This window comes from Trachymyrmex cornetzi, unplaced genomic scaffold, assembly GCF_001594075.2.
Source record: "Trachymyrmex cornetzi isolate Tcor2-1 unplaced genomic scaffold, Tcor1.1 scaffold570, whole genome shotgun sequence".
Taxonomy (NCBI): Eukaryota; Metazoa; Arthropoda; class Insecta; order Hymenoptera; family Formicidae; genus Trachymyrmex; species Trachymyrmex cornetzi.
The window spans coordinates 201,104-228,321 of NW_017299883.1; the positions used below are offsets into that span (position 1 = coordinate 201,104).

Below are 27,218 nucleotides of genomic sequence, written 5' to 3' on the forward strand. Positions count from 1 at the left end.
TTCTTAACGCCTCCAATTCTTTTCGCATTATATCTTCCGTCATACAATATCGTTTATTAAAATATTCTCAGCACTTGTTCGCGGAAAGAAAATGAAGAACATACCTACGAGCGTCTCATCGAAACTTGTTCTGGGCGGCCTTACAATGTCGAGATTACCGAGTATATGAGATGGATTCTACAATCGGCGAAACAATTACATCCGATTTGATATACGTATACTGGTTTATTATATATTATATTAATCTCGCGTGAAGTTTCGTTACACGATGCAACGCGTATCGAAAAGTACAGATAACCCGAAAAGTCTCATTTAAAGACGTCGCGCAAATCATTACATTTTTGCGTGCGTATATAGATTCGTCCTTGAAACGACGTTTCAGAATATGATGGTAACAAAAGCTGTAAAAGAATATGATCAATCGGATGCACGAATCATCTTGACCTTGCGTGAATACTAACACGCGTGTATCGGTAAATATACGTGCATCGACTGCCACACGCTTTCTCATCCGGCTGCGGGCAAGGCCTTCGCGCGTATATAACTTCAAGTCTCGCCAATAACGACGACAAAGTTGCACGAAATGCATGTTTCAAGATTGTATAAATTTATCACACATATTAAAAATACAATAACTATATAAAAATAAAAAAAATAGCAAGTATATGAAATCATATAATTTTTTTTTCATCTTTTCTGCCAAATAATCTCATTTTGTAGTTGCACAGCAATTTTCTATAGGAACTTTTCTCTGTCTATCGAGATATTCCCTTTCAAAAATCTCGTACTGCTTTTATTTCACATATATCCAATTTTATTTTTAATTTATTTCCAAAGGGAAAATTGCACTTTTTGCACAAATTTAAATTGTAATTTATTCAAAATTTATCATTTACATGAATTAATGGAACGATTTTGATAAAATATCAAAAAATTTAGCTAGACATAGATCTGAAAATAATTTTGTTGAATTATATCCAAATAATTACGTAGGACAAACTGGTTGCTAGAATGTTAAAATTTTTTGCAGCATTCCTCGTCATATTTGAGTTTCGTACAAAATTATTTTGATACTTCGATAAAATTATCTTAAATTTTTAAATGCTTTAACAAAAACGTTCTTTCCGTATAAAAATTGCATTAAGGAATTATATCCGATGTTTTAAATTAAATTAATCTGTATACTTGTCAAGACAAACGTATTTTAGCATGAAAATACACTTTGATGCGGATAATTAAAGCGTTAGTACGATAATTCACTCGCTCTCAGAAATCCCATGGTTACTATGACAATCTATAACGAAGAAGGGAACAGAAAGACGACGGTCGACAATCGCTGCGCGCAGTTGAATATACTCGTTTGCATTTGATATAGTCAGACATTTCGCCGGAGTGCAAATTCAAAGATATATTTGACTAAATTTATTTTCAAACGGAATCTTCCCATAAAATCGTCTTTTATTTACGCCTGAATAACTAATGCCGCGCGAATCCACTCTTCTCGAAGAGATCATCAATAACAATTTATATTCAGAGATATGTGTGCGTGCGTGTAATTATGCGTGCGCGCTTATGTTGCAGAATGATAAAATCTCAATACCTCTGCGTTATTTTTTTATAATATATTTCATTTGTGATTCATCGAAGAGTTCACCAAAAAATATGTATATATAAATACAGCGATATTTGTCTTATGTATATATTTCTCTCTTTGTATCGCTCTTTCAAACATTATATATAAATTTTATGTATAATGTAATTTCTGCAAAATGTGTTTAAATTAACTGAGTGAGTATAAAAAAATCGCTGTCCGTTTTAATCTGAAATGCTGCGCAAGTATCGATCGCCGAGAGCGCTGCTGCAATTTTCCAATGTGGACGTTTCGTATCAGTTTCACGAGGTTATTGAATTAAAGAAGCAACTGCTCGACCCTTCTGTTATTGCAGTTCTCGGCACGACTTATACAGGAAGAAACGATCGTCGCACTGGGTACTCCATCTATGAGTAGAGAGATTGAACGAACTTTACAGACATGTACTACAATTTTATCATTAATTAATGAAATACTACATGTTTTTAATTATAGTCTACGATAAAAGATGAAAAAATTTGACGCAAATAACGACATTTTATTTCATTATCGATCACTATACATATCTCCATCTCATCGTATTAGCATTTATAACATTCTGATAAATATTAATTTAATTAATTTCGGAGACACAAGCCTGTCATTCCAAAAGCTTATTAGCAAATGTCCCCCCCCCCCCTCCTCTCTCTCTGTGTGTGTGTGTGTGCGTGTGTGATTTTAATAATTTGATGGCATGCTATAAACTGGCCTTTACGAAGCGACATTACGTATATGAATTAATCGATAAAGCTCGGTTTATAAGGGCGAAGGACTGTAATCAATTATGTTTAATCGTCCAGCGTTTCCTACCAGTTTAATGAAATACATCTCGAGTTACTTTTGGTTAATCCCTTACATTACACGATATAGAGAAGTTTATATGTACTGCATATTAAAATGCATGTCTCAGGAAAGAAACGACTTTCCTCTCAACGTCATCTTGTTGGCATGCCGCATCGTTGACAAACCGTATTTACCATTTAACGTTTATCGGATCACCAGCGAGAATGATGTTATATCTATGTTATCTGAAAAAACGGCATGATATAATAAATTTAAATTAAAATAAGAAGTACGGTCAAATATTTTTGTGTGCACGTCCGTGTGCATATTTGCATACTACACGGCAATACTTGGAGCTATATATAATATGCAACGGACGAAAAAGGCGAAAGGGCAAATGGTGCAAAGGAGAGGAACGGACGGGAGACGAAGAGGGGGCTGATGAGAGGGAGAGAGTGAGAGAGGAAGAGGGGGAGGGGGGGGGGAAGGAGGGAGCCACGAGGCTGCATCGATCCAGAAGCACCGTGTGTAAACCATCGAGCATAATCAAATTCCTTTTAGCCCGAGCTCGTGCACGATATACCAAGGTAGTTCTGTTTTTATTCAGAATAGTCGAATTGTGTAAAAACCCGTTTATATCGCTCTCGAATTAAGGTTCGACTTTTGCTACGACGAGAAATCTCTATTACGCACGATTTAATTGCTGGCCTGATTTTAATTGCCCCGTTTAATAATAATTTTACAATTTTAAGAATATGTTCTGCACGAACGAAAAAAAATTACAAAACAATTGCTTTATGTAATGAGGAAAAATCGATCATTAATCTACAAGTTTAATAAATTACTTTCGAGTTATCCTTCGAACAAAATGTCGACTTCAGATTCACTTACGCAGATTTCTAATAAAAATGTTCTAGGGAAATATAACAATTGATGATAGATACTTTTCTTTATCTTTATCTAATATTTATAAGGATAATAATAATCTTTATCTAATCAGCTCACATGATGCCACATAAAACAATCAGTCGTATCTAATTTGATTTAGCGTGAAATTACTTATTCATAATTATAATATTGACGTTTATAAAAATATTTTAGAAAACATTTTTAAACCTCTCGAATAAGTAAATTATTTACTGTTGTTTTATAATAATATTATTTGTAATAATATTTGAAAGAATATTTCATGAAATAAATTGATAGACGCTCAATTTGACTCGACATCAGCTAATAGCGATTATCTCACAGATCAATGAAGTATAGATCGGAACTTTTGGGTCACCCTATATTTCCTGAAAGCATACCATTCGCCCATCTACTACTGCGTGCTCCAGGGTTTAATCTAACAGTGATTTATGCTTCCCAGCGGCTCTCAATAACGCTGATTCATATTACTTGGCGTTGATTCTGATTAATTCTATCGATCCTGTCAACGCATTTATTTTTTTAATTTTGCGACAAATGCATTTCGCTCTCGACAACGGTTTATTATTATCTCTAATTGTGTTTGCTCGTCTCTATGCGGCACATTGAAATCATACTGGTATTGTTGCGATCGTATTGCAAAAGTGTTCGGTTTACATTTTGCCTCGTATTGTTAGCTTTTAAAAGAACAAACGTGCGATGGAGATAAACACATGCACACTTTCAACATGTACTCGTATGTTGTCGAAAAATACATTGCACCGAACATGTTATTTGTCTCTTGCTTCCATTCGATTCGACGTAATAATTCTACCTATCCAAATTCAAAATATGATAAAAATAAAAATTCTGAAAATGTTTAAAAATTCTATCATCTCTCTCTGTATTCTTTGCAATTTCCCATTTTGTCAATCTGCTTTTAAATTCTCATAAATTCTTTCAGGGTTGTTAGTTTTTTTTAATCATAAATACCTATATATTCAGGGTTAACAGTTAGGAAAAAGTAGGAATCCCACGAAAAATTAGAAAATTAAAAAATACGGAAAAACAAGAAAAGTCAGAGATTTTTTTTCTATCTAATTGCTAATAATTCTGTTAAAGCTATTTGATGAAATGATGGAATTAAAAATGAAGAAATTAAAAATTATGTTTGATAGAATTCTCAAGATATCGAAGAGATAGATGAAAAGATAAATTCTTTCCTTTCAAAAGCACAACATTGAAACTTTTCGTCTTAAAAATGTTTTTAAAAAATAGTAAAAAAATTTTTTATTGTGTTTTTCATTTATTTTTTATTGTAGTTCATAAAAAAAACTTTAATATTTTTATTTAGTGCTCCTTTTTGGCAAAATAGTCAGGAAAAATGGGGAAAAGGAATTTTTTTTTCTGTTTCGCAACAACTCTGATATTTTATTATTGTAAATATATTGAAATGCGTATATTTTCTGACACGTCACGCAAGTTTCATCAAAATGGATGTTCTCGCATTTTTAATGAATGTTCTCAAACATTTTTTGGCACACAATTACTTTCGATTTTGCAGGGTTTATATAAAGACATTGACCACCACTGCGTCGAGACGCTACATATCCCGTTCTGCGTATGAATGTGTTATGTACGCTCGACGAATATGTCAACTGCAGTATCGCGGATTTATTCTGGACTCTGATTCTTCATCTGTTTTCTTCTTTTTCAGTTATTTTACAATTAGTCATTTGTACAGTGAATTTTATGCGGTTTGTAACGGATATCGGAGCGTAATTAAAAAATACAAAAACGTTATCTAATCAATAGCGTTTTGCGAGCATATATTTATTATCAGTAGTCGCATGTGGTTGACGTGAATTTTAATCGGTTATTATTTTTTAATGATATTCTTATGCCTCGTGTTTACATGACTAGCTTTAGATAACTCGAAAACGATAAGAATTACAACCGCGTACAACGACTGTATACGAAAACATCTTTTCTACCGTCACGCTGAAATGTAAACTAAAATTTTCTCAGTATACATGCCTATCTCTTTTCCTTTTCTCACTCGAAACACGTTTCTCTCTTGAAATCTATTTTCATTTAAGTTACAAAAGCCCATTTAAGAAGTTTGGTGAGAGGCGTGAGATAAAGAAGTGCTGGATACGAGATGATATTACGCAGATAGAAACTTTCGTGGCTATGCTAATAATATGGTGGACATGCTTCACCTTTATTTATATCTTGATATAAGATACGTTTGTAAAATTATATTCAGCGACTACGTGCATAATGCAAAAGATCATTTAGAAATTAAAAGATTGTCTTTTTCAATATAAAGGATTTATTACTATCTGTTATTAAGAAGGAAGAAAGATAAATATCAAATTACAAGTAAGAGAAGAGCTATACTCTCTATTGTTCATAAATATATACTCAAATTAAATATACTCAAAGTAAAACATATTAAAATAACATATTTTAATTTCCATCGTTTATAAATGATCATTTATCAGTTTTGTAATTACTTGTAATGTATAAATTTCCTTTAATCTCTAGGTAAATCTCTCGGTATCTTTTAAATTTTTTAGCTTCCTTTGAAAGCCTATAATGATGCAGTTTGCCTCCCTCTGCTCGCTCTTCGCTATTCCGCTCTTCTCATATTGATAATTAGCCCCACCCAAGCCTTGGCTTAAGCCCTCCGCCTTCAGTGTATATGCTAGCAGTTATACGAAATATCGTTTGTGACGTCTCATACCACTCAGTATTAATGATATCTCATTTGTCGTGAATAAATCGGAATGACATAATCAATAATTTTTGGAACTGATAATTTATTGTATGTACTTATATGTATATTTCTTTAATTATCTGTTGTTTGAATTTGACTAAAGGATAAATAAATTTAACAATAATATCCGCGATAAAAGTAGAAAAATGTGTGATCGAACGATTAACGAAAATAAAAAACATATTGCTGAGTCTATTTTCGTCAATCGTTCGATTGCATATATTTTTCTCGATTTTTCTACATATCTCTACATTGATCGCGTATATTATTGTTACATCTTTTAACTTTTAGCTAAACTTAACAGATTTTCAAACTATACAAGTACAATAAATCATTAATTTTCTTTTGACAGTTTAATGATTATGCTGAGATTAAAAAAAAAATTTTTCCTTTCATTGCGAAGAAAAAGATGTTATTTTTTTACGTGTAAATTGCGTACCGAATTGACAGGTTAGGTTATCGGTGTATTTAAGGCCACATACTCGTACGAATCGCCGTAGCAACGTCGGAATACATTATCACTCGGATTCGACACACGGGGCGGCGCGGTGCGGTGCATGGATTCGCTGTCGCTGTCGCTGTCGCTGTCGCGTATGAGTATCCGAGCATCCGCGTATCCGCGTATCCGTGTGCGTGCACCGTGCCGCGGCGCGCGCCGCAGGGTTCAACTGCAGCCGGCACGTCGCCTCGCCTCGCCTCGCCTCGCCTCGTCTCATCGCATTCGGCTACAACCGCGGTAGAACAATCGTGACGATGCTACACGCGTCTACGCACGCTCTCCCGCTTCTCGCGCGAAATGCGGAAATCAAGGGGATACATGCCGGAAAAGTGAAATCTCGCAGTCTCGCGTCTCATCGAAATTCATTACCGTTGTCGTAGTAACTCTTTTACGCGGAAAAGCAAGAGATTTTATGAAAAAATTGCTATTCTATAAGAACACTCAATAAATTTCCTTTTTTTTTTATGCGGATATGCGGAATGAATATCGCCAAGTTTCACACGTTGAGACCAACTTTTGGCAAAGTACTCCAACTTCAAACCGATACATTTGTTTCGCATGCCGTTAACAATACTGTTTTCCGTTAAATCCACGACTCTGCAAACTTCAAAATTGAATTACACCGTGCTTGTGGCGAAAACTCACGGTCGCTGGCGCCCACGCCGCCGCGAACGCGGACAAAAACAATCGATCAGCGAAATCATGTTCGGCGAGTAGAATAACCGTCTCGTAAACTTTGGAATTCCCGACAAAATTCGAACACTCCTAGGAAATCGCCCATAATAAATTCACTAAAAATTTCGAAAAAATTTTCTTCTGATTGATATGAGCCAATCTCAATAATGATCTTCTCAAAACATAAAAGAAATATTCTATCTAATGAAAACTATTTCAGAGTATGAAAACTGTGACAGAATATAAGAATATGTTTGCATCGGTTCTACAAAATTTCAAGATGATAAGCTTACAAAATATATCAGGAGATTTTAAGACAGTTTAAGTGGAAGAATACATTATGACATGGTTGATTTCATGTCGACATATATTTCGTGATATATTTCATGTTCAATCATAATTTTTCGTCTGTCCTCCCGTGCAAAGTTTATTTTCAATATTGAATATATTCGCGACGAGAGAGAGAGAGAGAGAGTGACGAATTGACACGCGCGGACGCGTAGAACGCAGCGATGGGATCAAGCGTGATTCAAACGGTACCGATACTTTTTTCCATTGAGGTATCTCGATACGGAAGGTTAACCTCTCCGAGGTCGCGACCTTTTCTTCTGTAGAATTAATCCCTTGCAAAATTGCTTCGTAGAGTAGAGCCTACTGCGAATTGTTCTAATTTTAGTAAGATACATTGTGCGCCTTTCTTATAGTAATTCCACCATTATGGATTCGTGTGCTTAATCGACTGTAAAATTACTATTTTACGGAATATTTCCGAAGTGATGTTCAAATAATGTAAATATTAGATTGGAACAAAAGTTTGTAGCACTATTACATTATGCTCCTTTTATTTAATTCACGATAACTCCGGAACCAAAAATTTTAGAAACATTTTTAGAAAACGATTTTGTAGAGAAAACTCAAAAATTTCACGTTAGTAAATTGACAATTTTTGCAAATTTGTTTAGGCACCTGACAAAAGGCATAAAATGAGGAGAAAAATTTCCATTTTTGCGTAAATAGAAAAAGCCATATTTGATCAAGATGGTTCTTCGTTTCTAATCATATTTCTTTTTTGTGAATTTATACAATTTCCAATTCAAGCTAACTGTTCGTCGATCTTGAAACACAACCCTAAACCGAAGTCGGAGTAATAATATCACAAGTAATTTAACAATTTTGATGCTCATCGACATCTTATATATAGAAGGATCTTAATACGAAATCTGTAAATAATTTAATTGCCATTTTTATCCTGCTCGTAGTTTTCTACAGATAAAAATTACCAAACTTACAGAAACTCAAAAGATGTAATAACCTTTTAAAAGTAGATATTTTAAGTTTTAAAAACTTTTTTTATTCAAATTTCGTTCACTTTTAACGAAGTTACAGCTGCTTGAATTTTGAAATTCGTAGCACTACGAACTTTTATTCCAACCCAATACATGATCAACATGGATAAAATATTTTTAAGCTAGTCTCGTAATAAAATTTGATGTATTTAAATATAAAATGTATCGAATATACATATATATTGATGTACATATTAAATATTGATACATCGAAATGTATAAAATATGTGAAGGGAGTATAAAATATAAAATTTTATATTTTTTATTTTCAGCTATATTTTTTACAATAGAAATAAATTCTAAAGAATTATTAATAATTTTGGCAGAATTATTAACCAACAAATTAGGATCAAGTTTGTAAATGTAATATCATCGTAGTAAAGAGAATTTCCAAGGCATTATCTGTTTCTCAAACGAAAAATATGCTTTGAAGTTTTATTTAACAACGTCGCGCAAGGAATTAACGCGAAGTAACGAAAAGTGATGCGAGCATGATTCAATTATTAGATCGGACAGCGATTATTCTAATGTCTGTCGATGGCTTTCGACGACGAGAGCTGCTTGTGAATCGATTGAAAATTACAGCTCGCGGGGAATTGGATCGGGCCCATCGCTAGCGCCGGTCGCGAGCCAAGGGGGAAGAGAAGAGAAACACACGTCGGGGGAGAAGCACAGCGAGCGAATAAGTGGGGACGACGGAATGAGGCGCGTGATAGGATGGGGAAAGAGGATACGCGGGGGTTGAGGAGGAATGGTGAGAGAAGGACGAGATGAGACAAAGACGGAGAGCGAGAAAGGGGTTGAGGGGAAAGAGCGAAAGGGAGGATGGCAGTAGAGAGAGAGAGAGAGAGAGAGAGAGAGAGAGAGAGAGAGAGAGAGAGAGAGAGAGAGAGAGTAGAAGGGAAACTACTATTGGAAGAACTCTGGGACGAGAGGGAGGGAAGAAGAGTGAAGAGGTGCGGGCTGCAGGGTTGGGGAGAAAAAGGGGGAATATGGACGAATACACAGAGAGCTAAAAGATGAAAGTATAACCCAAGCAACACACAGTGGCTCCCAAATCAAATACAACATTATAAGCTATGGCCGACTTGATGATACAAATGCTTTGAAGGATTTTTTGATTGGTCAATTAGTAAAATTCTTTCTTCCGATTGGTCAGTCAAAAGCTTCGAAGCATTTGTAGCGTCAAGTGGACCGCACCCTATATCACGACGTATAAATAAAGTTTCCGAACTTCGGTCCGATGGATATTGCAACGTCAATAAATTATCTTCCGTTAGCCGCCATATAAAATCACCCTGGGCGTATACGAAGTAAATCACGCTCCGCTTGGCGCGTTGCACAATTACCGAAAGAGTGTGTCTTTCTTACGGCGCGCGGATTTTCACTCGTGCGGAAAATTTATTGGATTATATATAGAGTCAATGGCTATAGAAAAACTACGTTTGGAAATGTGAGAAAAATTATTTTTGTTCTTGTCAAAGCTAAATGCTTCGAAATAAGCTTATACATATCTATATAATAATTGTTATTGGTCCTTTGCAAAAAGAAATTAAACACATAATTATTTAGACACTTGTTATTCATATTAAATAGATAATGAATGTGCATATAATTATATAAAGTAAATGCTCAATGACTGAACTGAAATTTTTTTAATTTAATTTGCAATTTCTTACAATAAAAAAAATACAAATTATGTTTTTAATACTTATTTTGAAATAAAATATTTAATTTCTTTTTAGTTTATATTTTTTTCTCTCTTTCCCTCTCTTTCTTGCTGTTAATAACACAAATATCATAATAATACAAATATATTGTTGATTTTTCAATCGCTAAGCACATTCACTTATTGAGTCACTTACCTTATATGCAATTATTACTGTCAGAAATAAACAATGAGATAATTCATTAATAATCAATGCAATAAATTTATGTACACGTAGCGCAGCTGTGATGAAGTCATTCGATTACACATGGTTGTGTCGTTGAGGTTGTGTAAACGTTTGAACTCTGTTCGAACGGGCGATAATAATTTATGCGTCTAATGCGGAAAGAGCAGAGGCATACGGAGCAAGTAATAAGTCAAACTTGGCGAAAATGACGTCGCTCTGCAAGCACCGGCGAACAATTAAATTATCGTGGAGGCGGAGCAGATAACGATGCACTCGAGATGCAGCATAAACCACGGTTTATATCGCGTGGATTATATACATATATGTATAACGTATTACATAGCTAGAGAAAGGAGAGACTATTATACACACTCTCATCTTTCTCCCTCTTCCCCGATAATAAATAGTTGCATCTCACCTCGAAAGCTTTTGCGCGCAAGTTCCTGGCATTCCCATATAGAGTCGCTAGCTCTCAATTGAGAGTCGGTACAAATACGATGAGAGAGCCATGTTATGTAGGTAAATGGGAGTTCTACCAAAAACATTTCTTCCCGCCAAAATCCTGAATGCGTTATCTTTGCTCGCGATCTTTTTATTGCATAAAAATAGTGAAATAAAAGTCTTATTTATTTCATAAAATAATAATTCTATTAATGATATATTAGCTATTGCTTGTTACTATATTATGTTATACTACAATATATCGATTTTGTTAACAATTGAATCAAGCTTTCTGAATAAGTATACAACAGCAATCCTCCCCCCCCCCCACTCTCTCTCTCTCTCTCTCTTTCTCTCTCGTAGTTATCATTAATAAATCGTTTAAAAACTAAAATTCTATATTGAGGAACATTGAGAAAAATGTTCTTATTGTACCAACAAGAAATACATTCAAAATGAATTCTAATCGTGTAAATCAGAGATTTTTAGCTATTGTAACCGAATTTCTGATTATCTCGACTAGAATGATCAATTTTGATAAATTTAACTATAAGTATTTGATTTGTACCTTATTGTTTGATTTTGTTAGAATTTCAATTAATTCAACAAGACTTTTTTCATTATAACATATTTTATGTTATATTTTATTTTTCATTATAACATATTATAGTATAGTTTATACAAATAATGTATATCAATAGATTACTGATAATAATTTTTATTTATACGTGTATCAAAATATGAATAAAATATATCAAATATTTTATAATTTATAGATTTTTGCTAAACTTATCTTAATACTTGTATATAAAATAACTAAATAACTATAGAGAAATATTATTTTAAAAATCAGATGTTTCATTAAAAATAATTGAGTTATTCTTCAGTCTTGAAATCTCCTTCATATACATAAAAAATACTGTCATTACATTATACCTCTCGAAATCATGAAATTTTATAGTTTTATTCTTTATATATTATTTAGAATAATAGAGATATAAGTACTTAAGTTAGATATTTTATGTAGGTATATACATTCTCTAGGAGAAAATAAAATAATTTTAATTATATTTCGATAACACACACTGTAAAATTTAGATACCTGCAACAAAGTCATGAGAACGAAAATAGTTTTGAAAATCAAATATGTACATACAGCATGATATACTGAGTATTTGAAAAGTTCCAGACCCCTTAAATATCTTGAAAAGTAAGCATTTCTGAGAAAAATGTTTCATACAAAAGTTGTATAGTTTAAAATGGTTTATTTACTGATCAAATCGATTTTTTTAAACGAAACATCCTATTTTTTATTTTATAATCTAATAGCTAGTGTTTAGAGCTTTTCAAAACACTATAATAAAGTTATTTTCCATTAAGTACTTTTCAAGTTATAAAGCTTGGAAATTACAATACCGCCGACATTAGCATTACCCAACGTATCTAACCGATGGTTAAAACCTCTTAAATGTTCTTCAGCTATATATCCTGGATAACATTTGTTAAGATCAAAACCATTGGAGATTATATTTCTTATTTTTGCACTAAAAATTCATTTTTACGTAAAAATGAAAATAAGAGGTACAACCTCCAATGACCTTATTCTTGACAAATGTTATCCAAGTCACGATCCTGAACAACATTTAAAAGGTTTTAGCCATCGGTCAGACACCTTTGGTAGTGCTAATGCTGGCGGTACTGTAACTTTCAAGTCTTATAACTTGAAAAGTACTTAATGGAGAATAACTTCATTATAGTGTTTTAAAAAGCTCTTGACACTAGTTATTAGATTCTGAAATAAAAAATAGAATATTTCGTTTAAAAAAATCGATTTGACCTCTCTTGATCTGATTTTGGTACCACAGGTCAAATCGATAAGATCAGTAAACAGACCATTTTAAAGTATACAACTTTTGTATGAAATATTTTTCTCAAAAAATGCTTACTTTTCAAGATATTTAAGGGGTCCGGGACTTTTCAAATATCCCCTGTATAACGTCGATGAATATTTACATTATTTTGCTAATTTTATACAACTTACAAAATGAAATATCAGAATAATTGTATATAGAATAATTATAATATAGATTAAAATAGTACAATTTTGAACGAAATAAGATCTAAATTTAATTTTAAGATTTAAGTTTGATATTAATCTCATTGTAAGAAGGTTTTAGGGGATACCAAAGCAAACAGGAAAAAACTAAATTTGAACCTTGAAAAGTGGCTTCAAATTTTATTTCATTCAGTATTGTACCATGTTCGAAAATATACTATTTTACCCTACAGGCTTCATACAATAGGCTATAACAATTATATTCTTTCGATTCAGATAAACATTCATTATCGACTATTACTAGATGTAGATACTATTACTAGATATATCAATGATATATTTTTCATTTGTTTACACTTGTACTGACATGAAATTCTGTTTAGGCATAATTTTTATCGTTTTTCGACATACAATTTTATTGTTCATCATTTCTTAATTTTAATAAAACGGAGGAAGTTCGTGGAAAATATATAGCAATTTTTTGACTCATCGTTGGAATTTTAATAATTGGACCCTATTTTCTCGCTTTCGAACGAGGAAACAGTTTAATAATTAACTATTTTTTCTGATATATGTTATGCATGTTTATATATTTATTTATTGCTGATTTCGATTTAACTTATCTGCGCAGATGATAATGTCCCTTTAATGATAAATACTTTTTATATAATTCCATGTCCATAATTCACACATTGTATATTGAGAAATACTTTTCTTTACAGGACGAGGTGCTGACGATTTCCGAAAAAGTAGTCGTCCGCGTGCACGACCTAGTCACATGGCTTTCACCTACGTTGGAATGGTCGTGGGGACGGGAAGTGTCCTATCCAACGACCCCGACGTCGTCCCCGGAGACTAGTCCACTCAGATATGAGATGCCACAGCCGCAGGTGCTGACGGATCCGGGGATCGATTTCTCGGACGTCGAGAAACAGCAGAAGGAATACGAAAGCAACCTGAACTCTTTGAAAAGATCGGACAGCTTCCAAACGAAGGTGGTAGTACTCTCATATCCTAGATATTGCCGCTATAGGGCACTTCTACGTAGACTCGAAGGTGCCGAGCCTTCCTGGCTGTGCTCGTCCATCGCGGCTGCGTTAGGGGGCTTCACCGCGACGCCAGGCACCAAGGTGCTCTTCTGCAGAGACACATTTGACTATCCGGATCTCGAGACTCACGAGCTGCTGTGTAATCACTTGGGTATGTATCATTTATCGATTTTTTAGCTTAAATCTTTAGTATACACAATAATTGGGTCATTTGTGTCTTGCATATTTCTTTTCTTTGAAAAATTAAGAGCATCAAGTCATTAGTTATAATATTTATGTACAATTTTTGTATAAATACACGATTTTACAAATACTTTCTAAAGATATTAAAGCATATACATATGTATCACTTATTAACCCGGGAATGGTCATTTTCCATTTTCTATCTGTATCTTTCAATTTGTTTAAATGTTTGTTAATGTTTTTTCTTAAGATAAAATTAAAATAAAAATATGTTATACATATAAATAAAATTTCCAATAATTATATTATATTCCTTTGTAATTGATTAATAATGAAACATTATTAAAACGTTGTTTTATTAACTATTATTATTATAGTAATTAGTGAAATTACAATACATATATACATATATATATATATGTATCCTATTGTAGCAAATATATTTCAAAATGGCCGAGACGCGCCTTCTATAACGCTAGTCAATTCACACGCCTACTACCGGGTGTTAATACAATGTTTGTATAATATTTTTTAAAGTGATGAAAATTAAACTGGGACACGAATGACTCATCATGTATAAGGACCGAAAATTATCGTGCATATTAACTATTTGATTCGTAAAAAGATCTTGCAAGACGATTTCTTTCACTTTCAATTTGTTGTATATTTATTTACACGATAATGGATAATATGGAATATTCGAGAAATCGTCGTATGTACAACCGAAAAATGATTTCTCTTTTGGTAAGAAAAAGACAAATGAAAAATGTAGAAGAAAGTTTTTTTATTAATCATGCATATATTTTTTGAGAAAAATTCTTTTGATTGCTAACGAACATGTTCCTATTCACACACATTTAACTGCTGGCATTTGTGTGTGCGTTTAACTTATAAAGACGCTTGTAACGTTCAACCTTGGAGTTTATTTGCTCGATACTACGAACGTATTATATTATGTATAATATGTCAGTATACACACACAGAGAATATACGCTGTCTATTAATACTAAGTGCTGACATCATTATTATTAACTTATCTTCCGAAAACAATGGTTATACAATTACGAAAACCTGAGATATACCTTTTTTTAATACTGGAAGCTTGTGGCGGTAATATTTCAATTGCACTTATTTATTAATAATAACTATTCTAAGTGTAACACGTATTTAAAGCACAGCATAATATCTTCACATTGAAAATAACTTTCAAAAAACGTACAATCAATAAAAAGCTTCTATTCTGTTTATATTTATCTTTCATTATAAGTTGCTTCATCTATCAGTCTTATACTTAAATAATTATAATTTATTAAATATCTCATACAATTTTGACTTGAGATTTTTTCAAATAAGTGTTATTTCGTTGTAAATATTGGCTATACTTTAATGTAAAAAAAGAGATAGATGAAAAATGAAGCGCCATACTTTAATTGTGTTAACTACAGAGAAGAGAGCTTGTGAATATTTGAAAAGCTTCTCTCTCAGTCATTCGCAAATGAATACGATACACAATTTGAATATTCTCCTGTTTAATAACGAATAAATAAACTGTGATCGCGATATCTTTGCGATGCAACGTTCATAGAGATGTTTTTTTTTTTTTTTTTACAATAATGTTTATATTTTGTAAGGCTTCGCTTGAATTTCGAAACACGATAATAAATTGAATTTGCGCATTTATATACATACGCACACGCTCGTCGAGAAGAATCCGAATATATAAAACAAGAGATGAGTGATATTATTTTCGATTCTCGCGCGTGTTCCTCTTTGTATTCGCCGGATGAAACACGGAGAGATAACACAAAGATACCGATCGACAGAGAACATAACAGCTCGCTCGCTTAACGATACAAGCATACAACACATACGAGAGTGCCGACTGTAGCCTGCGCCGGCGCTGGGAAAAAAAAACGGTTTGCGACAACGCGCTGTTTCATTGGATCGCTCGCGTCTCGCTCTTCGCACGATGCGGAAAACCGAAAAGGATCCCGAGGGGATGTAATAGACGAGATAAGGCCCAGCGGCCGCAACGCGACCGAGCTAACCGAAAACCGAGTAGTTGGGCTCTAAATCTCATAGTCAGGGGGCCGTGAATTCGCCGTCATCGGTCTGGCAGATTCGTCGTTTTTCCGACGCATCCGGCATCACTCGTGCCGCGTGCGTGCATCGCGTAATTCGACATTCGGGCATTCGAGCGGGGGCAACTGGCGCGTGCACGCATGATCCCACGCTCGTGACGACACTGACAACGCGGTTACGCGGACGCGACGACTATCTCCTCTCGCGTGCCGCGTGCGTGCAGTCGTGCATTCGTCCGACGTTCAACGACATTCGCGAGACGTGCAACCAATCGAAAAATCGGCGTCCCCCTCCTCGCCTCGCCTCGCCACGTAACGTATTGATATTGATGTTCGTGTCGAAAATCCGATCTCGCTAGCTGCCGACCGATTAGTGTACCACCTCTCTTCATCATCCGGCTTCGATTGATCGTGATCAAATTGCGGTTTTTTCTTCGCGATCAAAGTGTGGTCTTTTGTCGCGCGATCTGGTTCATCGGCAGCGTGAAGCTTTTGTTACGATATACATATGGTATCGCGATTCGAGCACAACGTAGCGATTATTGTGCGTATGTGCCTATGTGTGATGTGTCACGGCGACGGGTGGGCAGTAGTGCAAATAGTACAGTCCGACGAACTTGTACCACATTTGCGATCCTCAACTTGTCAAAACTACGCGCCTCTCATGGAAAATATCGTTTTTAGAATTAGATTGATTAGTAGTCGATGGACTTAAAGATTCGCTTACGCGAATTTATCGAGCTCCTAGCGATATATAACCTGCGACTCGACAACGAACTCTGTGATTCGTATTTATTTTTTGTCCATCCGTGCTCGTCGTATTTTCGCCTTGCCAAGTTATATTGTCCACGGTAAAAAAAAAAATTCGCCGGAAGGTTATACGATTATCACCTGTCTGACAATAAACCTATAATCGTGAGTGTCGTTCGAAACTTCACCACGGAAACAATGGCCATTGTGATGAGAATTCGGAATAATAAAGTGGTTTATCTGAATATACCTGGTAAGATAGTGGAATATACATATTTGTTAATTTCTAAGGAAATTATTATAAGCTCGTATTCGCGCGAATCGATTCTGTTGAATGCGCACATCGTGCGTTCACACGTGTGCCTATGTCATGTAATCTTTTAACACGTCAAAATAGTTAGGAACACGTGTCACGTGGTCGAGTTTTTTTTTTTCAAGTATCGATTTTTAAGATATTGCATCTTCCTTTCATCCTGTCTTTCCGAAAAACATAGGCCGGTATTCATAGCCGATTGTCATATTTACGATATAACGACTCAATTAATCATAAGATGTTATTAACCAATCACAGAGCCGTATACAGAGCATAAGACATTACTTAAGATGAAATCTTATTGAAATAAGAACTGTGAATAACGGCCGTAAAAACGGCTTGTTATTGATAATCGAATATCAATAACTAGTCTAATATCTCACCTACAACCTTATTGACCCGATTGAAAATTACCGCTGTGCGTTATATTATGTAATTTAATGATGAAATATATAAACACACACACACACACATATATCGGATGTCTATACAAAATCATGCAATTGCAATTTCATGAATATCGCTTACAGACAATTACAGATAAGACTATTAAAGTACATCTTAATTAAATGAACAAAATGCGCTTTGATTGAATTTTATAACGTGCAGATTTTGTTATAAAGAACATTGGATAAATAAATTAAGTTAAATTAATAAAGTTGATAAATTAAAATTGAGAATAGTCGATCGTGTTACAAATAGCGTTACTATGAAGTTTCGAGTCATTTCGACGTCCCGGTCTGTTTGCCGATAACATTTTGTGTGTGTTCCGCATTCAAATAAATAAATACCTTCTCGACCTTGTAGTCACTACAAAGTATTCAACAGGTCACGTGTGCTTATCGTGTTTACGTGTCTTACTATCGTATTTACGACATTAATGCTTGAAACATTATTATAATGCTTGAAACACAAATTATTTTACATGAAATATAAGTTTGTTTAATTCGTCGCGTGTGTCTACATATATATATATACAATAATGTTACGTACTTAAATACACATCGTAATCTTAATCCCGCTGCACTGGTCCGTTCAGATTTGAGTGTTTGACTCAAAATGTAATTTATTTCCTTACTAATATTTTATTAAAAAATTTTTTCTCTGATAAATTGAAAATAAGGAACTAAATCAAAAGGCTCAATTAGGTTAATAATTAAAATAAAATAAAAGGCTACGTGCCCTAGCTAGATATTAATGCTAATTATAATTAACATTAAACATCTAGCTTTAACTAGTAGCCCTTTATTTTGTCATTTTGATTATTTTTTTCTGGTATTTGTTGATGCCTTTGCTGTTAATTTTTAGTATGATACACAAGATTGAGTCATTCGCAGTCATTCGTGTTTTGTACATTTCTTTTCTTGGAAATACTAGAAACACTTGGCAAAATAATGATCTCTATTCTTTGTTTTAAACACAACTTTATAAGTACTTTCTAAAAATATTGAAGTATATGTAAAAATCACTTAACAATTTTTGTGTATTTGTAAAAGTGATGAAAATTAATCCAGGACACAAACAACGATCCATCGTCTGTACTAAAGGTTAATATAAAAGTTTGTTTCTGTGAAATTTTTTTTTATTTTTACAGCTTTTTAATTATTGACCCAAACGATATGATCGTATAGTAAATTTGAACAGACCAGCAGGCAGAATTGACCAGAAAAGTCGAGTGGGTGGAAAAACCAGTAGTAAAAAAAAAATTCTGAATTTTAGTTCCAGCGGAATAAACTGGCAGGAACTATGAAAACGATTAATACGTAATACTAAAAAATGTATTTTTATACCTTATGCAAAAAGATATTAATTACGATAGTTCAAAGAAAAACCAAACGAACCGACAATAATAAACTAATAGCAATAAAACCTTATAGTAAAATTTTTTTAAATTAAAATTAATGTGTGAAATACACTTGTAAAAACGGAAACTTTGGAGATAATACAAACGCTATTAAATTGTATATTAATTTTTAATTGCATGAGAAAAACATGACAGTATACAACAGAATAAAACATTTTTATCAATACATATTTGACTCGTGTTTACTATTCAATATTTTGTGACAAAAAACTAATTTATTTATTGATTCTTAATCTATTACCTACGAATTTTATTTTAGCTAAAGCTTAAATTGGAAAGTGCACTATCAGTTGACGCTAAACTGTATAGTGGTACTGAGTGATACTAGAATATTGAATTATATTATTGGTAACAAAATGTTCTATTTATTTTATTTTTAATAAAAGAGACCAATTTTGTATGGAAAAAAATCGATTTACCATTGATATAGACCTTATTCCAAAAATATAGAAATTTGTCAACCCTGCCAGCAGAGTTAAAAGATGCATTATTAAATGATTAATTTTCCGTAACTTTCTGTAATCCGATTTCACAATATATGGTTATCTAAAGATTAAAGATAACCAAGAAATCTCAAATTCATGAATGAGTTTCATTGATGAATCTGTTGGTAACCTTTAATCTTTAGGTAACCATATATTGTGAAAACGAGCCTAACGGTGACATGCGATATACGAATATACAATATGAAAGCTTTTTGATTGTTCAGTGTATATATATAATAAATTTTATAAATCTCTTTGAATACCGTCTAATTGTTTGTCGAGAAGAAGAAATCAAAGCGAATCGAAATATTTTGCGATTGTTATTCTTATCGTCATTAGTAATGAATATATCTTACGATCTTTATATTACGACGCATATTTGTATATCAAGGCTGGACATCTGACTTTTTTCTCAATTAAAACATATTAAAATTATATGCAATTTTCAGATAAATCTAACGTGATGATATTTGTGATTTTCAGCGCCGAAATTAAAAGGTAGACCACGAAGAAAGCGTAAAAAGCGCAGCGCTTCGCCGGGCGAATCCTCGAACGAGAGCGAAGCCTCAGTGGCGTCGACGTCAAAGAGTACGTCGGCGATCACCAGCCTGGTGATACCCACGGTCGGAAGGCCGCCCTTGTCCGGGATACGGCGGAGCGAGAGGAAGACCAGCGCGGAAGAAAAGCAGTTCATCACCGACGTGCAGAGTTTTATGAACTCTCGGGGTACGCCGGTCGGAAAGATGCCACTGCTGGGCTACAGGCAGAGTCAGTATCTTGTTATTTTTCCTCGGATTTTCTATCCGATGACCGGGTCTTGCCACCGGAAGGGCAGACCGTTTCTCTGATTTTTCAAATTTCTATTCGCGCAATTCCGACAGCAATTTGGCTGCCAGACTGCAAAGAGCTAAGACACAGCAGGGTTTCCTTCTCGCAAAATATACATCACAATTATTTCGTACTTACGGCCCTAATAATCTTCTTTTTTTTCTCCATAGTCGATCTATTCCTGTTCTATACAAAAGTGCAAATGCTTGGTGGTTATGACTCTGTCAGTGCTGGGCGCCTTTGGAAGACCATCTACGATGACATCGGTGGTAACACGGGTTCTACTAGCGCAGCGACTATTACACGTAGACACTACGAAAGGTAGAGTATTTTAGCGGATTCTTATCACGCAATTGTCTTTATTTGAGCATTAATATCCCTGTATACAAATATTTATTAAGAATTTTTTTTTTTTTTTTTTCCAAATATAGATTATTCTCTATAAATGCGTTTAAATTATAAAAAGATTTTGGTTGTATCTGCAGATTATTGTTACCTTACGAAAGGTATCAGCGAGGCGAAGAAACAAAAGTGAGACTGAATCTCGGACGACGTACCAAGAGTATGAGTGCATCCGAAGATTTAGACATCAAGGAGGAATCGAGCGAGTTCTATATGTCAGAGACACCTCCACCAATAGATGTAATTCCTGCGACCACAACACCACCCTTACAACCAATAATGTCAGCAACAACAACGGTAATTGGCACTAATTTAATTAACGTGAAACTATGCTTAATGCAACTTAATTTTTTCATGCCTTTTTTTTCCACTTACAGACTTTACTCTTGAGTGAGAAACCCAAAGCCGAAACCGGCAAGACATCCTCGTTACGTAGCGTGCGAGTGAAGCCGGAACGCCTGAAATCTTTGAATACAATAATCGCCAATAACGCGACACCTTCCAGCCAGCAAGCTAGCCAACTGCCAAGTCCACCGCCATCCTCCAATACATCTATCTCGACGCCCAATAGCACACCCTCCACAACACCGACGAATGGTACCAGTAACAATCAGAGTGTCTTGGAGAGGCAGCTCAACAGTCCTTTGATATCCCAACAAGTTCCACCATCGTGTTCGCCACCAGGCTTGCCTGTGACTAGTGTAGCGGCAAACGCGTCGACGGTCGTCACTCTAACGCCTCCACCTGAGAAGGATATGAAGGAGATCAAGTTGGATCCCAAGCAAACAACTTTACTGGCACAAGGCAAGGAAAATATACCACTATTCGGCAGCGAGAAATTCGCGGAGAAGACGATAATGCCACCAATCTCCAGATCACCTGAAGTTATCGACCTTGAAAACGAGAACGACATGAGTCGAGACAAAATAATCATTCCCAGCTTTAAAAAACGTAAACTCGAGATTTTGCGTGAAGGCGGTCTCGAAGTTACCGCCGTCGATCTGGACGTGCGACCGAGCGTAATTCAAAGCTGTGTTGGTATGTCGCCGCAACAACATCAACAGCAACAATCGCCACCATCCTTGCCTGCTACAATGAAGTCTACTGAAGAGAAGCAACCGTCGATCTCGCCGTATCCACTTCCAGTTACGCCCAACTCCATTCCTAAATTGATATCCGTCACTGTGACACCCGACATAGGACATATGTTACCGTCGCCGCATGAGCACCAAAATCATCCGCCGCGAATACCAACGATTAAACAATTACCAGTTCATCACAACAATAACAATATTAGCATGATGAACAACAATAATATGGCAAACAGTCGAATAATAAATCTCGGTAGCTCGAACAATACCGCGCTATTGCAACTGTATGCGAATGCGAACGTCGTACCATCAACGATTTCGTCTGTGCAACAATCAAGCCATCGTTTCGTTCCACCAAATATTCCAAATGGCAGGTTATTACCACCAAAGGTGACACAATCAAGGTCGATATTTGTGCACAATGAAAGGATGGTTTATGGAAATCCCAAGGATATTTTAAATTCTCCTCCGAAATATCACTCGCCGCATGCGCATCAACAACAGCAACAACAACGCTCGCAACAACATCCACAAATGAACTCCAACAACGACGTCGGACAAGGAGGAAGTGTTCTCGATCTGACGCAAAAGACCGAGAAACCGACGTTCCCTAGGCCCAGTCTAGAAATAGTCAGAGTACCTGTAGTGCAGAGGCCTAATCCATTAAATCTGGACGTGCGGAATTCACCCGTGGCCAAGGACAAGTTGTCGGACAGACCTGTCGTCGACTGTCCAAAGCGAATACCCTTCCCTGCCTACCAAAATGTAATTGACAGTCGAACTATCGCGTCGAATAACCTCGAGATTACGCTAGTGAATCCCAAGCACAAAAACAATCACCACGTTATACCGTCTCACGTTCAAATACCGAGTCCACCTAATAAAAATGCAATAGGAACGATAAGTAGCGTGCAAATGAAACAGCAACAATCGCAGCAACAAGTGAACGGAAAGTATACGGTGAGAAATGAGCCGATTTCGCCATACACACCAAGGAAGCAAAGTCATCCCATCATACCAAACGTACCCAATTTGAATCATTTGAATCATAGCGGAAGTTCATTTCCTAGAGTTCAGGCAACGACATTGCAACCACAACAACAAATGAGCATTGATAGGAGGAAAGCGGCTGCGGAGGCCGGTAGGGATCATCAACATCGTAGGATTAGCGAGGGCGAGAAATCATCTTTGGCAGCGCAACAGCAGCAACATCATCATCAACAGGAACCCAGGCAGAACGAGGCTGGGCGGCGACACAGTTTACCCAGTATACCGTCGGGATTCGTTCCGACGGTACCGCAAAATAATTCTACTCCCTTTCCTTTGTCACAATTGCCAAATGCGTCCGGCAAGTTCCTACCAATTCTGGACCCCATGTACTATTCCACGTTCTATAACGGTTTGTTTCCACCGCCGATTCCGCCCACGGCCACCGCAGCTGCTGCTGCCGCGTCGTCGTTTTTACCGCCGGAATTTAACGCATATTACAAGGAATTACTTGCTTCCTCGCAACCAAGACTGACGGGGATGACGGGGCAGCCGCCGCATCAACAGCCGGCCGCTCCAACGTCTAAATAGACAATGGGATCTCAACATTTAGGGTTTCCGGCATAGCGAAAAACGCTTTGATTACTAGAGAGACAAGGATCCGTTGGACTTGTTCGCTATCGAAATGTATATCAGCGAGTGACACGATATAATGATGAGAGTGATGCGATTTGTTCAAACTATATGTTCAGTTATGTTGTTTTTATTCGATTAAAGCAACAAGACGAAATTATTCACAGTGTTTATTCATGATAGAACAAAGATAATCTCACAGGGTCTCGCGCAAAGGTAAAATGAAGTATCGGACTAAGTGCAGATGTTTGACAAAGATATGTCTTCAAATTATGATATATTTTATATCATTAGTTACAAATATTTCTAATAGATGATTAGAAAGAAATATTTATATTGCGCATTTCGTGAGAAATGCAATAATATGTGGACCTTGTTACTCGCATAACATTTTGTTGTCGCTCGATTTGATATAATTAATAAGATTTAATATATAATTAACATTTTTTAAATAATTTTAACAGTATACGCACTATAACGTTATATCCAATATGTGTGAGTATATTATAAGTCCTCTTTCCGAAGTTAGATTCTTGGATTTGTCCTTGCACGAGACTCTAGAGGATTATCGATATTAAGAAAAAGATCCTGTGATAAAAATACGATACAAAATGTATTGCTATTCAAGGAGACAGTCGATGGAATCCACAGAAAATTGTTATTTTTATATGTTTATTTTATATAAATTGTTTACGTGCGTTTTTGATTTTCAATTAATGTTATAAGAGAATATTCTGATTTGGAAACTTGCATTACCTGTGCTATGTTAGAGTTTCCTAATGTCTCGTTCCGTCGTAAAAAAATTCTTTCTGAGAACAATTATTTTTTTCTTTTCTTCACATATTTTGATATATATTTTCAAAAGAGTATCATTATCATTAATTTCAAATTCGCCGAGTCTTTATTTTTTATTTTCGTTTCGCAAGTGTACATTTTGATTTATTTTGAACGCACTATGTGATAAATCCGATACGAAAAATAAAAAAAAGAAAAAAACTATGGCGAACGTATAGCCGGCGGATCATCGGAATGTATAATTGTTTACTATGTGTAACGGAATAATTCTTATGTAGTAACGCTCGCGAAAACCCAATGTACTGTGTATAAGCTAGACAATTTTCATTATAATAAAAAAAGAAACACTCGTACACAATCACATACACCACTCTATAGTCACCTCTAACGATATAAGCGCACGCATGCAATGTTATAGCAGCGACATGTATATAATGTATATAACTACGTAAATCATTAAGCTAGACAAATCCTACATTATCTCTCAACATATTACGTAAGAAAGTTAAGTTTAGTAAGTGTACACAGGCTGTCTTGCTCGTGTGGCCAACGATTGTCGTATCGCTGTTTTTTCTTAAGAGGAAAGAAAACGATATTTTTCTTCACAACATTTCCGATGGTCTCTTTTTTCGCTCGGAAGACATTTGTGACGATCTTTTGTTCTCTAACGCCGCGCTGCTGTGCCGTGTCGACGTGAGGGAGCGCGCGATGTAAGCATTTCGTTTTATCTCTGTAAAAAGCATCCGGAACCGCGTGCAATCAATTAATTACTTGTTCGCGATCGCTACTAAACGTGATCGAACATCGCGGGCCACTACAATACTTTGAAAACAGATTTTAAAAAATTACCGACGGTATATCCATGTTAAATGTAGGCGTATCGATAGAATTTGTTCGTTTTAGGATACTCTGATCAAAAGAATACTGATAAATATGAGAATAACGTTAAAGCATTCGTAACCCAAAGACGTACAAGAGGAAGAAAGATCCGTTTCGGATCGTTCTAGCGAAAAAAAAGAAAATCAGATTTCTATATTGATGTCTTTCAAGAGTACGAATTGTTCACGTTTTTTCGGATGGTTCTTTCGTGATAACAAAGGTGTTGCGGCGCCGATTGCGAGACCGCGGCTGATTAACGATAGCCTTCCAGTGGTATTCAACGAGTCGAGAAACAGAATTATCGATCAGCGCGAAGGGTCAGGACATGAGACGCTACCACTGTTGTTATTTTTGTAAGACCGCAGCTGACTTCCGGCGACCCGGGCGCGTCGCGACTACGCCGTCGCGTTGCGTCGCTTTTCGACATGGTGCTATGCGACGAAGAAATTTTATTGTAAGTCTTTTCGAAAAAATTTTAACGGGCGTTGTTGGGTACCAGTGGATCTCTGGCGCGATCGCCCGAAAGAACTACATACACAATCTTAAGATAGATCTTTCACGTCCAAGTCTGATAAATATATACAGAAACAAAAAAGTTAAAGGGATTCCACGGGTTCTAGCGTATGTATAAAGAGAGGAGAGAAGGAGATAGTCGAGTATACGGATCTCTCCGTTATGAGATTACGATTCGCTGCAATATCGCGGGGTTCGTACAACGCTGCAGCGGCGAGGAAAGCCAACGCTGCAAGATGGACGCTTGTCGTCGAGTCTCCGTAAAGGGAAAGGCTTTTATGAGAATACGTGCCATAAAAAAAAACTGATTAGATAGCGACTACGAAATCGAACGATGGCGACGGTCATTTGTACATGCTTTTGACGAGCCCCTTAACTGCAGTTCGAAAAACTAAGAAGGTAGACGCGAATCGAAAAGAAAAAAAGATTAAGGAGAATAATTACAATGTGCAAAGAATTCCACGTGGAAGATTTTATATGATTTTTCGTTTATATATTCTGTTACCGCGATTGTTTTATAAATCTCGAGTCCTTTTTTTTTTTAGCGCGCGTGAGAGTGTACGTATACGGAATAAACGTACCGATGAATGAATGAGAGTGAGTCGCGGGAGAATCTTCGAATGTTTCGAGAAGAAGAGTCTACGATTGTTTTTCGTTTTTTGCGAGTTTTCTCTTCATTTTGTATACTTAGTAGAGCGATTTTAGCATAACCCTCGTTTTCCCACTTTAATAATAGTAATTATTACGATACAAATATTTTTTATTATATATGGGCATTTCAGTTCCTAAGTTGGAAATAAAATATCTACTATAAACGGGTATTCTTATTGCCACGCACCAAATGAGAATGAGCTATCGTGTCTCTGCAATCGCAAGAACGCATTTTTGCTCTTTAGATCTTTGCTGAAAGGCGTACTTGCAGATTTTTGTTTCGAGAAAATTTCCCAATATTTACCTCCCCATACGGTATGACTATGCTTTATACCTTCGAAGAGAGAGATTGATCGTTCCTGAAATTTTTTTCTTTTTTTTTTCAGAGAAAAATTAATTTTTTTCTTACATCTTGTATATTTTTGAGAAAATACAAAGAAATTTAATTGTATTGTACATTGACAAATATAGCAATAATTTAAATAATCTTTCTGCCTTAATAATATTTCTTGTCATTTAACAACTTTAATCATATTGACATGTGCTTATTACTATTAGAATTATAAACGCTAATTACTCTCGTTGCGTATAGGCGAGATATATTTACAAAAAAAGATATATCTGCAATTACAAACATACAACTATACAAGTTTTATATATAGAATTAAAGTATTTATTGTTTTTCAGTTGAGAGCGAACTA

General features: G+C 35.3%; 1 protein-coding gene across 2 annotated transcripts in view; it reads left to right on the top strand.

Annotated features, from left to right (window-relative positions):
* Nucleotides 1–24,505, top strand: part of LOC108766192 (AT-rich interactive domain-containing protein 5B) — a 213,576-nt gene extending 189,071 nt beyond the window's left edge. Inside the window, exons 3-7 of one of the 2 annotated variants that reach the window (XM_018515347.1) lie at nucleotides 13,736–14,213; nucleotides 20,222–20,506; nucleotides 20,737–20,887; nucleotides 21,052–21,265; nucleotides 21,346–24,505. In XM_018515347.1, coding sequence (XP_018370849.1) covers nucleotides 13,736–14,213; nucleotides 20,222–20,506; nucleotides 20,737–20,887; nucleotides 21,052–21,265; nucleotides 21,346–23,637 — 3,420 coding nt within the window. In that variant the 3' untranslated portion in view covers nucleotides 23,638–24,505. The remainder of the gene's footprint in view (nucleotides 1–13,735; nucleotides 14,214–20,221; nucleotides 20,507–20,736; nucleotides 20,888–21,051; nucleotides 21,266–21,345) is intronic. The other variant, XM_018515348.1, reaches the window with a different exon arrangement.
* The last annotated feature ends 2,713 nt before the right edge of the window (nucleotides 24,506–27,218 follow it).